This window comes from Copadichromis virginalis, linkage group LG19, assembly GCF_057382275.1.
Source record: "Copadichromis virginalis isolate Kocher_CV1m ecotype Utaka linkage group LG19, C_Virginalis_male_GT1.1, whole genome shotgun sequence".
Lineage (NCBI taxonomy): Eukaryota > Metazoa > Chordata > Actinopteri > Cichliformes > Cichlidae > Copadichromis > Copadichromis virginalis.
The window spans coordinates 32,503,096-32,516,829 of NC_140636.1; the positions used below are offsets into that span (position 1 = coordinate 32,503,096).

Genomic DNA, 13,734 nt, shown 5'->3' on the forward strand with positions numbered 1-13,734 from the left:
TGATGTTTTGTCTTATATTTTTCACTGTTGTCGTTTTGTTGTTTAATTCTTTCTTTGACATGTTGGCTTTTGTTTTATTGAAAATTCTAACAAAGGAAATCCACTCACAGGGACTATAGAGTGGAAATTGAAATCAGTTATATATATATATATATATATATATATATATATATGTATGTATGTGTGGAATTAAATGCAACATAAAATAATTAATACATAAATTAATAATTAATAATTGGATAATAAATTCAATGCTAATATAAATGTAACTGGTACATGTACAAGCTCCAGTATTCTTTGTTGTGTTTTGCTATAGGTCACGAAAAGAAAATGAGACAATCCCTTTTAAGGTCTTCTAAGTATAGAAATGGAAAAAATCATTCATTGTAGCCCATTGGTAGGTGGTTGCTGAGCAACCTCATGATATCATAATGCATAATGCACGGTTGAAGTTTTGTGGAGGTAAACAGGATGCCACTGTCGTAAAATTAAAAAGGACAGTGTGCTTTAATAAGGCATTGTGCGTGCATAAATTCTTAAAACAGATCATTTTAGCCCACTGAAAGGTGGTTGCTAGACAACGTGACAATATCATAAGATCTGATATAGATAAGAACCTTCAGGGATCTAATGCTGTGTCCACACTGGAAGCACTTCACAGCAGCGTGATAACTTCAGGCAACTACGGGAGAAATAAACACTGGGGATGCAAAGTGAGCGGAACCTCACATAAGTTTTTCTCAACTTGTGAGTGATTGAAGAGACTACCAGTGAGGATTCTCTTGACTAACATATGACCTGATGACTTGGTAGTAAACTTGGTAGTAGTACATTAAGACAATTATTTTCCACCACACCAGCCAAGCACCTCAGTTCTCTATAGCAACTATTCGAGGGAGTAATTTCTGTTAAGAGCCTGAGGTTAGTTAGAAAGAACAAAGCTGACCTCATAAAATAGTTGGAAAAAATTCAATAGAAATTAATAAAAGAAATGTAAAAAGCAAAAAAATATTTTAAGAAAATAATCATGTAAATGCAATGATGCAGGGCTGAGATAGATTGTGGTCGCCCGACCAGAGATATCGCTACCTCCAGGACGTCGGGCTAGCGATTTTGCGAGCCCTGATGCGTAAATCAATAAATAGAATGTAAAATCAAATTGGAAGACGAATAAATAGAGGTTTAATTAAACGGTAAAGAAATACACAAGCAAATCAAAATAAATATAAATATTTTTTTTTGTGTGTGTGTGTGTGTGTGTGTGTGTGTGTGTGTGTGTGTGTGTGTGTGTGTGTGTGTGTGTTTACTAACAATCATTTGTTTAGTTAGCTTTATTTTTGGCTCATGTGGGGCTAGACCAGACTACTTGTTTGCCTGCTGAGACTCTGACGGGTGGGGTACTTAGGGGGCGTCAGTTCCCTGCATGTGTGCGTCTTGGCCGCAGGTGGGCAGCATTGAGCCGGTCGGCTCGCACCCCCTCCCCTCTCCCTTTGCACGCCGTATTAGCATTTTCCCCAAAATCTGTCCATCTCACCAAAACACTCCGAATGGGAAGAAAATATGGCATGAAGGAGGCGGCTGACGACCACGGTTCACCGTCTTCTACCGAGTGCGAGCACCGACTGAACATGGACTTAAGGACACGCGGCGTAAGCAGCAGCGCGTGCGGAGAGCAGAGACAACGGAGCACAAAGCGGATGGAAGAAAACGCTCGGGTTGTCGCTTAGCGTTTCACGACCCATCCTCAGCCTGTGATATCGCCACAGACGCGCAGAGAGGACACAAGGTGGAGGCCGGCGGGCTGCTCCGAGCCTCACACGAGGGTATATACTGAAATAATAGCGGGACGTATTGAGCAGCCTCATCAGTGCCATCAGCCCCGGTTGAATAAAAGAGGAGGAAAATGAGGTAAGCACCGTATCGTGCGCTGTCATGGCAGATGCGCAGCGACACGGAGCCCTCTCCGGGGCTACATCTGCATTTCCACAATAACCTCGCTGGAATGATCATTTACTGAATAACTGCAGCATCTTCTCATATTTTATTGCCAGTTTTTCCTCCGGGTGCCCACCCACCCGGCCTCATCCCCTTCACCCACCTTCCATACGTGCGCCCTTTAACTGTGCGCTTTTATGTCATATTGTTAAATGGCGAATTATCGAAATGACTTCTCCGCTTTCCACCCCCCTCCACCCCCTTCTTTGTCACCGCCGGACCCACCCAGCGCATTGAAGGCAGGATTCAGGCCAGGTTGATGTTGTCATGGAAACGACAGCATCATGTATTTCCCTACATAAGCAATTCGGGTGCACCCGGTGAAGTGATAAAAAAAATAATAAAATACTGCTTTCGTTAAATGTGATTGATGCACCGCCGGGGTGAGTGGCTGCAGGAGGGGAGTGTGTTGGTGTGGTGGGTGGGGGACAGGATAAATGAGGGTGCTTATAACCGTGGCAAGAGGAGGAGGAGGGTGTTTATTCCGGTGGTTGCTAGGCAGGTTAACAGACCCCCACCCCCTCACCCACTTCCCATATACACCTACAGAAACCATGATGGTTGCATATATGCATACTATCCAGTCTGTGGCTCTTTTTGAAGTCATTCTACATCTGAGCTTATGGGCGGTATTTTGAGCCCTTTCCTGGTTGTGCTGGTATGCAGAACGCGCTGAGGCCCAGATCTTCTTCTTCAGCAGGAGGAGCAGCAGTCTTTATACTCTGTGCTATTTATGAAGCAGTCCTTTTATGTTTCCCCCTTCCTGCCTTAGTTTGACTCCTCCATGTCTCCGTAGCTGCAGTCAGCCTGCACCATTCCGTTTTACAGCCTCAGATTTACTCTGACAGCTCTCCTCAGATACAGTGCACTCTCGCTCTGCTTTTCCTGTAGCTACCAGTGTTGGTCTGTATCTTTGTGAGAGAGTCTGCTGAGAGTCTGTGGAATCAAAAAGGAAAAGGAAAAAGAGAGAGAAAGGGAACAAAAAATGGGATAAATCATATTTGTGAAGTGCTTCTGTTTTTTTATTTCCAGTCCCAATAATTCACCGTCATCCTGTAACCTCACCCAGCACAAAGCCAGTGGCTCAACTGCTCCAAGACGTAAACATGCAAGATTCATATCTTCCAGTCCAGTCAGATGAGCACGCCGTTTCCTCTTTTTCTGTAAAGCAACGCTGCTTGTATCCCATCCTGTGTGTTTGTCTTCACCCGAGGCAGATCTGCTCTTTGACTCAGGCCCAAAAGGGAAGTCTTAAATCTCCACAAAGCATCAGCGAGGGGCGACCTGGCTTTTATTTTTGCAGGGTTAAAGGAAAAAAAGAAAAAAAAAAGGGAATTACATTCAATTTGTTCAACCTCGCCGCTTCCATTTGCTGCATTTATGTGAGGGTGCGCATGCATTCATGTATGTGGATGCCCATGCACTTGCACATAAGTGTACACACGAGAGTGGAGTTATTTTTAGAGATTTCATTAAGGGGCGCTTCTTCTCTACCGTCAGTCTAGACCTGGCTGTTTCTGCATGCTTGTGCGTGCGTGTTACGAGTAGGCAGAGTGGACTGGGAGGAAGAACCGTGAGCGTGTATGTAGGCGTCTGTCCATTGCTATTATAGGACAGGATTATTTCTGAAGGGCTCGTTGTGGTGATTCACTGTGCAAAAAGTAGAAAGAGCGAGTGCACTCACTGCAAGGTAAAACGCTGAGTTATGCCTCCTACTGCAGGCTGATCAGAGAGCAGCTCCACGAGAGACGGCATCACCGCAGCCACAGCGCTCCCATTTGTGATACAATGATAAAGCCTGGATTTCAGGGGAAAGGAAAATGGCTTTTAGCTAGCAGTAATAGTGACAACTGAATATCACAAATGATTAATTGACTCTCACATGGCAGTCCTTTATGAATCTACCCTTATCTGGTTGTTTTCTATCTGCTCCTGTACATCATCCATAAGGCTGTGTCCTTTGGCGTGGTGGAGGTCAAACAGGTTCAGCCTAACCTTTAGTCTCTCCATTTTCACTCCCCAAGGGTTTCGCTAGATCCAAATATTGATTAGTATCAATTCCAAGGCTGGTATTGGTATCAGATCAATATTAACTCTCCAAAAGTAATCAATCAATATGGACGATACTTTTCTATCCTCTAAGTTCAGTATGTAGCCCCCTGGATTGTGTTAAATAATTCTTACATGAAATACAATAAAAGCTGAAAAGTGGAGTTTTTTGTGTGAACTCATTACTGTGGAAAGTAAAAATCACCGTGATTTAGTAATCATTAAAATGTCTTCAAAATCAGCAAACTGATGACAATGATTCATCTTATAAATCAAGACACGCTGCTCTCTTCTTAAAGGTTAAAAGTTCTGGTATCAGTATTGGTATCTGGCCCTGTATTTACTTGCAGTAACAACATTTTAACACTTTTTTTCTGTTTGTTGTGGAGTTCAAAGTCTGCTTGAAAGTTTTCGCTTAGGCCTCAGCCGAATGTCACTAATCCTGGATGCACATGAACTCAGACCTTCTGGGTGCCACTTTAGAACCCCGGATCCGTTGTGTGTTTCTGGCTATTTTCTTAAATCCATAAAGCTTCCTAATCTTTCAGTGGATCGCTCTTTGTTTGTTTCCTACACCTCGGCTCACTGCTGCAAAGAAGCTTAAAAGCCTTTAAGTTTGCTCCTGCCAGATGGACCGCCGTTGGAGGGCGAATTCTGATAAAAGCCACAGGGATGCCGCGAATATTACGCCACATCGGGGAAACTTTTGTTGCTCGTTACGCTCTGTTGTTCCTGCAGAGAACGGGAATGTTGTGTCCATTATGATATCTGAGCTGAATGAATGAACTGTTGCTGTTGTTTCCTCTTCTGTAGTTAATTAGTGATAAAAGGCTGACATGCAGAATCTATTTAAAGCTCCGGTATAGAAAGGGGAGTGTAAAAGCGCTCCTGTTTCCAATACAGGCTAACATGTAATTTCCATTCAGTGGAAATTATTCCTCGGAGGTTGAAAGACGACGACTTGGTCCCCGAAGCAGAGGGAGGTGACTGGTCTGCGCTGGTCACATGTTCTCTCTCTCTCTCTCTTGCATTCCCTTACTCTGTTGCAACACTCCTCATCTCTCTCGCTCACTCCTTCCCTCCTACTCTCTCTGTGTCTCATGCTCATGACTGCCTTGCTGGCGTAGTAGATTTTTTCTCTTTTTTTAAACTTTTTTAGAGGGATGTGAAGAGGGGAAAGACTGAGTTGACTGCAGCAGAGTTGGACAGCATGCGTATTGCTCTCTCTTCTCAAGGTTGACATTTCCCCCTCTCCTCCATAATCTCCCTTTTTTATACTTCCTTCCATCCCGTGCTCGAGGACTGTGCCCTCTTCTCCTGCGACATGTATTCCCTGGACGACTTCGGGTAAGGCAAAATGACTCATCAGTGATCGTCTCTTCTCTGTGTTTTTGGAGTTGTGTGAGTAAAGCTAAGGTTGGCTTTGGGTTGTGCGGTAATGATGTAGCCTCCTTCACTCTGTGGTGTTTCTGTTTGAAGCCTGGCTCAGCTTTCAGACCACACAATCTGTTTGCTCCTTGAAACAGAATTGTGCGCCTGCAAGAAAAACCCCTATTTCACCAAGCCCGACATGCCGCTGAATATGTTGAATTGGAGGAAAAGCTTGGAAAAAAATCTCCTCCAGGAGTTGCTGACTTTCTCTCCTTTCCTTTTTTCCACCCCTCTGCCTGTGATTCTTTGGAGCCAGCTGTTGCAGAGAAGTCTGATTGGTTACCCTCTAGCAGTCTTTCATTGGTTCAGTCTTTTCCTGGCAAATAAAGGAATGAGTTTCTTGCTGCCTGCCATTGAATCTGCTCAGCTGCTTACTCTTGTTCACGGGACTGATCCCATCTGACTCGTTGCATGTGCGTGCGTTTGAGAAAGGAAGTCGAGAAGAAAGAGATAGAAAGTGTTAATCTGACTGGCTGATTGAGTGAGACTCTCAAGAGAGGGTATAGTCCAGTATAATGTGGCCCTGCCAGATTAGAGCGGGTCATGGCGATTTGTTAAAGCACAAATACAGATACAGAGCCGAGTGGGGCAGAAGAGATAAGACTGATGGTTTACACTTGACCGCGTGCACTCTAGTAATCTCCATCACAGGGAAGATCTCTCAGCATCTCTCACAGTATGCTCACTATTTATGACAGTGTCATTCTGATTGTAATGTGGAAATAAAAACAAAAGTTGTCCAAAACGTAACCTCAAATTGTGAAATCAAACCTAATGCTCCGTTTTTCTACCGTCCAGACCTCGGCCCATTCTTATTCCCATCAACGACACAGGATACAAAGAAAAATACGAGCTCCGCAGGGTTGTATATTATTCTCCGGCTGAGAATGTTAATCAATCTGAACAGGCTAACGCTCGCTCTGTTCTTCCTGTGTTCTCGTTTGTGTAACCTACAAAGTATTTTCTCTCCAAACGGAAGCGGCGGATCCCTTTAAGGATCAGGATTAGTGACGGTGACGAGGACTGGAGAAGGTGGAGGAGAGTGGTGGGGGAAGGGTAAGACAGTGAAATGTGGGGTTGCCATCCATATTGTACTGTATGTGATCACAGTCGGTTAGCCTGAGGCCCAACTGGCATCTACAGGGTAATGAATAAGTGATGGTATTATGGAGGTCAGTGTGCTGATTTTACACATTACAGATGATCCGCCTGAATCTTTGTATGTACGATGAGATTTCCCAGTGTCGGTGGTTATTTCAGTTATTTCACTGTTCTCAAACATCGTGTGATGACGAGCTAAAAGATGTGACTACAGTTAAGTTACTGTTTCCCTGGCACAGAAAGAGGAACAGCAACTGGTATCTCAGGAGTAATGAATAAGTTACAGTATTATGGGGTTAGTGTGGGAACACTATTGACTATCAGGCAAACTGTTCATGTTTCATGATTAGTGCATCCCTGGTGTCGGTCTTTATTCAGCTCTACTTTATGTCTAGTTTTTCTTTCAGTGCTTTCAAATTAATTACGCTTTTTTTTTTTTGTTAAAATTCTGCACTTGAAAAGGACTTTGAGATTTTGAAAAATTTTGACATTTTCGGTGATTACCAGCAAAAAAAGAAAAAACAAACAAGCAAAAATAAATCAATTACAAAAGGTTTTTTTAGCTTTTCATAAGCGTATATGAGAGTAATGTTGTGAATCATCAAACACCCCATGACTATCACAATACTTCACCTATTGAGGCTTCTGCTGCACTGGAAGCCTCAGTAAAAGAATTTACTGCAATTTTTAACATTTTGCAATAAAATATCACCTTTTTTTAAACTGCAAATTATAATTTCGAATTTTAACTGTTAGTATATTTTTTTTATCTCACTTCAGTTATTTGAATGGGGTCAGTTTGGCTATTACATGCAATCTGATTGTGATGATGCAGCAGTTAACTGTGATAAATCACTGAAAATAATATATCTGCTGTTGTGTACATGGACAGAAATTCACATTTAACTTTCACATTTGCGCTCTGCAGCCTTCCTGTTCCAACAAGAATAAAACCAGTTGAGTGGAGATTTTTTCAGACTGGCAACACGTTGGAAATCTGTCTGTATCTTTGAGTGTTTGCAGTCAGTCCAACCAAGACTGCGACTGCAGAAAGGTTGCCATCTATCAGGTATGTCAGGAAGTGCTGTGTGGCAGGCAGGAGTTGGACCCAAGATGCAGGCACTCAGACTCGAGGGATGAACTCAAAAAACTCAGCTTTATTTGCTGACAGGGGAAAAGCATACTAAACTACACAGGGAAAATATAAACTTACACTTTGCAGGGAGGCACACGAGGAAACACACAGCTTGAGGGACGACACGACACTGACTCAGAGAAACACAGGGTTTAAATACACTGGGAAGTAAAGAGGGGAATGAGACACAGAAGGAGGGCACAGCTGGGGGAAATCAGAACTGACGAGACAAGGAAGCGTAAACTGAACACATTCATATAAGACACGGACCTTCAAAGTAAAACAGGAAGTATAACACAGAGAGGCGAACTTGACACGGTAGAGACAGCAACTAAGAAACACAGAGACATAACCATAAGGCAAAGAACCAAAAAACTAGAGATGATAAATAATACACAGAGGGAAATCCTGAAACACAAGAAGCTCAAAACATGCGAAGACACAGACCAAGAAACGCCGACTTTACACAGAACAAAAGGGGGCACAGGAAAACAACAGGGGCAAACTAGAAACCATAAAATAAATCACACAAGTACTCGACAAAATACAAAAATCACAAAAGAACTAAAAACGCTGGGTCAGGAGACCCAGGATCCTGACATGGTAAGGCAACCTTGATCAAAAGTGCTTGTGAGTGTGCAGTGACTTCAAGCTCTGGGAAACCATTTAGTCACCAATAGTTGCAGTCGGTCACAAAATGTGAAAAAATTCAATAAAATCATCAGAACGCTGCCAAGTTTTTGTGTAGAGGTAAGAATGTTCCTGTCTTATTTTCCCTCATGTGACTGAGCCATTAGCTTACTCTGATTAGGAGGTATTTTAGTGTCCAGTGTTGGATGGTTAATCAGTTCATTTAATGTAAGTTTGCTCAGCTAACATTAACTCAGGCTGGTGATGCATGAGATGAGCCCTCTGTGTAATAAAACTCCCAGACTATTTAATTTAATATAATAAAATTTAGATATTTGGTGTCCCTGTATCGATACAATATTGTCATGCAAAATATTGCAACACTATGCTTTAATTGCTATCGTCCTATTTTTTAAAATAAATATTATTTTGCTGTGGCATACATTTATTGGAAAAATCCTAAATAGAAAGAATAATAGCACCCTATGATCACTGTGAATGTGTCTTTTTCTTTCTAAGCAACAATGTGGCCTTCATGTTTGATTTTCGATGCGCTCGCTTTCCCTGCAGCAGTTTAGCTCTTTCCTATTATCAGTTTATAAATGTTAGTGAGCAGGCAGTGTCTCCTCCTCTGGGCACAACAGAGCCTCGTCTGCCACAGATCGAGCTTGTTAACATTTACCCGTCCGGCCACAGAAACGTCCTGCGGTCCAGCTGGGCCATCTGAGCCGCACACGAGCCAAGAGTAATTTCACTTGGCATGGCTGTTACCCCTGAATAACAAATCGCTGTTGATCGTGACCCCGGTTTAACCAATGTCAACGTGACACAGAGTGCCCTGTCACGCATCTTGGTGGTGGGACTCTGTCGTTTGGGTTGTTTGCTCTCTGAGCGGCATATGATGTCAGCCGTTAGAGCCGAGCGCATGTGAACCAGAGAGGTCAAAGGGTAATGCTCTGTCATCTTAACACTGGACTGCTGTCAGCCCAAGGTTGTGTGGATTTGTGTGTGAGAGCTTGAGAGGGAGATCGTTTATTTGTAGCCTGCAGGACAGCACACAGTGGACAGGGTCCTTTGCCAGAATCAAACCGGGAACGTTCTCTACCTCTGGTTTTATTACATTTGGATCGAATACTGCCGCTCCGCTCAACAATAACACCGATGCCTTCCAAAATGCCCCCACCTCCCTTTGCTGTCTCACCCAGGGAATCTAAACCAGATTGAGCGTTAGCTTGTGAGTTATTCAATAGCTTTTAATGGACATTTAGCACATACACACGCATGCACGCACACACATGCACACACCACCTCCAGTTAATGTGCATGCCCCGTGAGTGTTCATCCACTGTCCTCAGAGGTGGAGGACATCCCAGTCAATAGTAGCTGACCACAGTATAGACCACTGGTTGTTAATTCGGGCTCGGCTTATTTGGGTAGCTATGGCAACGGCAGGTCAGGAGGAGGGGCGGTTGGAGATAACAGCAGGACCCCCCCCCCCCCCTTCATACATCCAGTAAACTGTAGTGTGTGTTTGGATTTGTTAGGGGAGGGGGGGGTGCTGCTGGTTGAGACGGATATGAGGTAATCTCCCTTGGGTTTTCAGTACAACAATAGCGCAGAGGTTCAGTGACAATCGCACATTCACAATCGTGTGTTAGGGATCGCTGGCTGGTCAGTGACTTCATCTCTGCCAGTCTGTCTGTCCGTCATCGCCTTTGTTCCTGGATGGAGGGGCCATCCGTCTGGATGTGAATGCAGCACTGCGAGAACTCGGGAATGTTCTAAATCTCATTTCGCTTCTAAGTGGATGATTTTAGTTACTCATGCAGCTGTTGCTCTTGTGCGTAATTTCTCGCAGGCTTTCAGGAGAGGATTAAACCGCTTTTAATAGGTTAGAGTTTAAATGTAACGCAGCAGCACAGAAGGGAGTTTGTGTTATAGAGTGACGCTGCTGCTGCTGCTGCTTTGTTTTGTTTTCCTGTTGACCAGCATGGACATACACCGGTTGCAAGCGCTGCGTTACTGCCTTCCTCAGAGTGTCAGTGACTCGGGATTGTTTTACAGCCACATCGCTGCCAGGTTTGTGCTGACACTTTGTTTGACGTCTGTCTGATCATTTCTATTTCCTGTAAGTAAGTCAGTGAGGATGAAGGGTGAAGATAGGAAGGAAGATGAAGGAAGGATGTCAAAGATGATAAAAATAGTTTGGGATGAGTAAAAAAAGTCTGATTGTTTAGTCGATGAGGTTTGATTATCGTCCACAAAGAAAGCACTGTAATATTCCAGCAGCACAGACGGACAAATCTTTCCCTGCTGTATTTTAATCAGAGCTGAAATACTAATCTGTCATCTTAATCTGGCCTCAGCAAACTGACACAGAATGGAGGTTATTTTGGATTAGTTATTGTGTGCATGGAGAATGTTAACTTTGCCATAAAGGTGGAATGAATCAGCTCTCTGTTTTTATGTTAAAAGTGCACAAAAGTGTGCAAAGTTTTGACTCTGATGTGTTTTGATGACTGTTCGCCTGATTGCAGCATTCCCATCAAAGCCAGAGATGCTGCCAGAAAGATGCGGTTCAGCGTGTGCACGTGATGCGACGCCGAGCATCTTCTTTATTCTAAACACGCTGCAGCTTCACACAGAGCATCTCTGAATAGAAGAGCTCTGTAAGGGCTCTATACATGTTTAATTCACACACGTGTTAAAGACTGCTTAGCTTCCGGCTAGAAAGGCAGCCTTTCAGGCCAGTGCACTTCCCCCCTCTCTCTCCTGGACGATGAAAGATCGAGGGAAGACATGGAAAAAGAGAGAAAGAGGGATATTTGGTCGCTGCTGATGTTCCAAATGAGAGCGGTAGGATCAAACAGCTCTGTTGGCTGCCTTGTTATCACGAGGGAGAAGAAGAACGAAAGGGGGAGGCTGGGGGTGTGAAAATAAAGGACAATGAGGATTTTATGACGAGATGTGCAGCCGCTGCTTAAAACTGACTTCCCGTCTAATACATGCAACTCCTGTTGTGTCTGCTGCAGCACTGAACACTGAAAATGCATACGATATTGTGAGCAATGTTAAATTTTTAAGTAAGAACAGGCATTTCATACAAAAGTACTGTTTCATATTCATTCTAAACTGCTCTTCAGAAATTGTCCCCCGACTCCAAACTCCTCTCAGATGGATATGTATCCTCGTGGTAGATTTATAGCCCCTTATTTTTCACACACATTATTGGCTTTTCGTCTTTCGTCTGGTTTGAATTGAAGATTTATTTGGGGGTATTTTAGCGTTTATTGGTGGTTGGGACAGTGAAGCAGATAGGAAAGGAGGGGGAACAACATGCAGGAAAAGCCTGGGGTGGAATCAAACTCATGTGCCACAGTGGCCTTGTGCCACCTACCTAAGCCAGCCAACCCAGGACCTGAACTCTATATTTTAAGATAAGCAATAGTTGTGTATCTGTTTCTATTTATTTTTCTTATAATTAATTGACTCCTCGAGTATTTTAAAATCATTTTATTTATTTGACCTGTAGAGGATATTCATTTAAACCTAAACCTGAATGAACAGGGAGAGAAGTGGCAGTGATAGGGGCAGAAACACAGACTGACGAAGGACACCAAGTACACAAAATATACAACATATAGATATCAAGTGTAATAAGCAAACTGTCTGATCATTGTTTATGTTTTACATGGCTCTGAATGAAAAGGATTATGCTGCAGAAGGATTCAAACAACTGAACCTTTTCCACAGAACAACTGGGGCATTTGGCTAAGAACATAAGCACATTAATGCAGTTTGAAATTAATGCCATTAAGACCACATCATTCTGTTCTCTCTCATTTAGGCTTAGTTGCATTTTGCAATATTGTGCAGTATTCGTATATGAGTGGGGCGGGGGTCAGATAAATGCCCTGTGATCTATTAAGAGTGAGGCACAACATGATGGATCTGGGATGTGAAAGCCTTTGTGAATCGGCTGTGTGCTGTTGCTTTAAAATAGTCTTAGTTGTCTACTTAGCGGGACTGTGATACACGAGTTCAAAGGTCTTTTGAATAAGTACACCTCTGCTGTAGAATTAAATATATGTTACATTTGTTTTTCAGATTTCCAACTCCATATTTTTACTCTTGAACTCAGGAAAAGTACTTAAGGTGTTTTCACAGCTACACAAAAACCATCCTTTTCTGGGTGCAGCTGTCTGTAAAAAGCCCGTTTAGCTCCTCTCCCTTTAAGCCACACTTTTTCCGATTGGTCAACCCTCTGTAAAAGGAGATTTAAAGAGCTAAACAGCATGTGGGCGGGGCTCCAGGGCTCATATATTAAGGATATCCGCTCTCACTGACATCATACAGAGACAAGAGTGAAAAAAATCATGTCTGATACAGATTGTTTAGAGCAGTCTAAAGCCTGAGCTTCTCCCTCGTAGGCATTATTTGTACACTTACCCTCATTTTTTGAAAAACGTGGTCCATATTTGATATAATCTTCCATTATTATGGGACTAAATCTGTGACGGACATTAAAGAAAAGCAGAAATGGTCCCTTTAAGAGTCAGATTTGGCATGCTTGGCAAAATGCAGACAGCAAAAACACTGTAATTATAACTCTGTGAGTGTGTGTCACTCTTATTTATTTTTAATGACTGTGCTCCATATAGTTTAGTAGCAGTGTTAGGTTACATGCGGCAGTTACTACAACCCCTGCAATCTGGCCCCTGCCTCATATCTCACTGCATCCTTTAAACAGACTAAGTGTGTATAGCTTGCCGGGTTACCAGTGACCCAGCTTCACACTGTGTGTGAGCCACAGTGAGCTTGTGCTGTTTTTAGTTCCTCGGGCCTCCTTCCCTGCCTGTGCCTGTGAACACTACTTTCCCCCATGGAGCAGATTAGAGGTCTTGTACGAGAGTTAAGCCCGGGTTAATTTAGATTTAAGGCTGCAGTGAGGTAATGATCTGCCTGCTATGCTCTGTCTCTAATCCAGACAGACCTCTTCCTTCTGTCAGCCAGACCCCTTCACCCACTTAAACACACACACACAAAGAGAGAGTGGCATCCCGTCTCTAAATGTATGGCTTTGCCCTGCTCTAAAGCCACGGGGGCTATAATCCTCATTGTGAGCATAATAATAACACTAAACTGGATCCTTACTTTACAACCAATCTCTCTGTCCCTGTTTCTGGCCCTTCACTAAAAATATCTGTTACCATGTAATGGTGTATGTACACTATGGGTACCATAATATACTGTGTGTGGGTGTATAATTATGTATTTCTCTTCCTGTTTGGAAAAAAAAGGGGCAGCACCTCACATCACATCATAAGACTGACTGCCTCACCCTTAACGAGAAGATACTAAGAACCGAGGTGGATTTCTGGCTACTGTGCATG

The 13,734-nt window shown here is 43.1% G+C and overlaps 1 protein-coding gene across 5 annotated transcripts in view; it reads left to right on the plus strand.

Moving 5' to 3' along the window:
* Positions 1-1,447: 1,447 nt before the first annotated feature.
* evla (Enah/Vasp-like a) overlaps positions 1,448-13,734 on the plus strand; it is a 38,436-nt gene continuing 26,149 nt past the window's right edge. Inside the window, exon 1 of one of the 5 annotated variants that reach the window (XM_085441875.1) lies at positions 1,448-1,908. In XM_085441875.1, coding sequence (XP_085298001.1) covers positions 1,904-1,908 — 5 coding nt within the window. In that variant the 5' untranslated portion in view covers positions 1,448-1,903. Of the gene's footprint in view, positions 1,909-5,124; positions 5,392-10,306; positions 10,421-13,734 lie in introns of those variants that run through there. The other 4 variants (XM_085441874.1, XM_085441877.1, XM_085441878.1 and 1 more) reach the window with 4 other exon arrangements.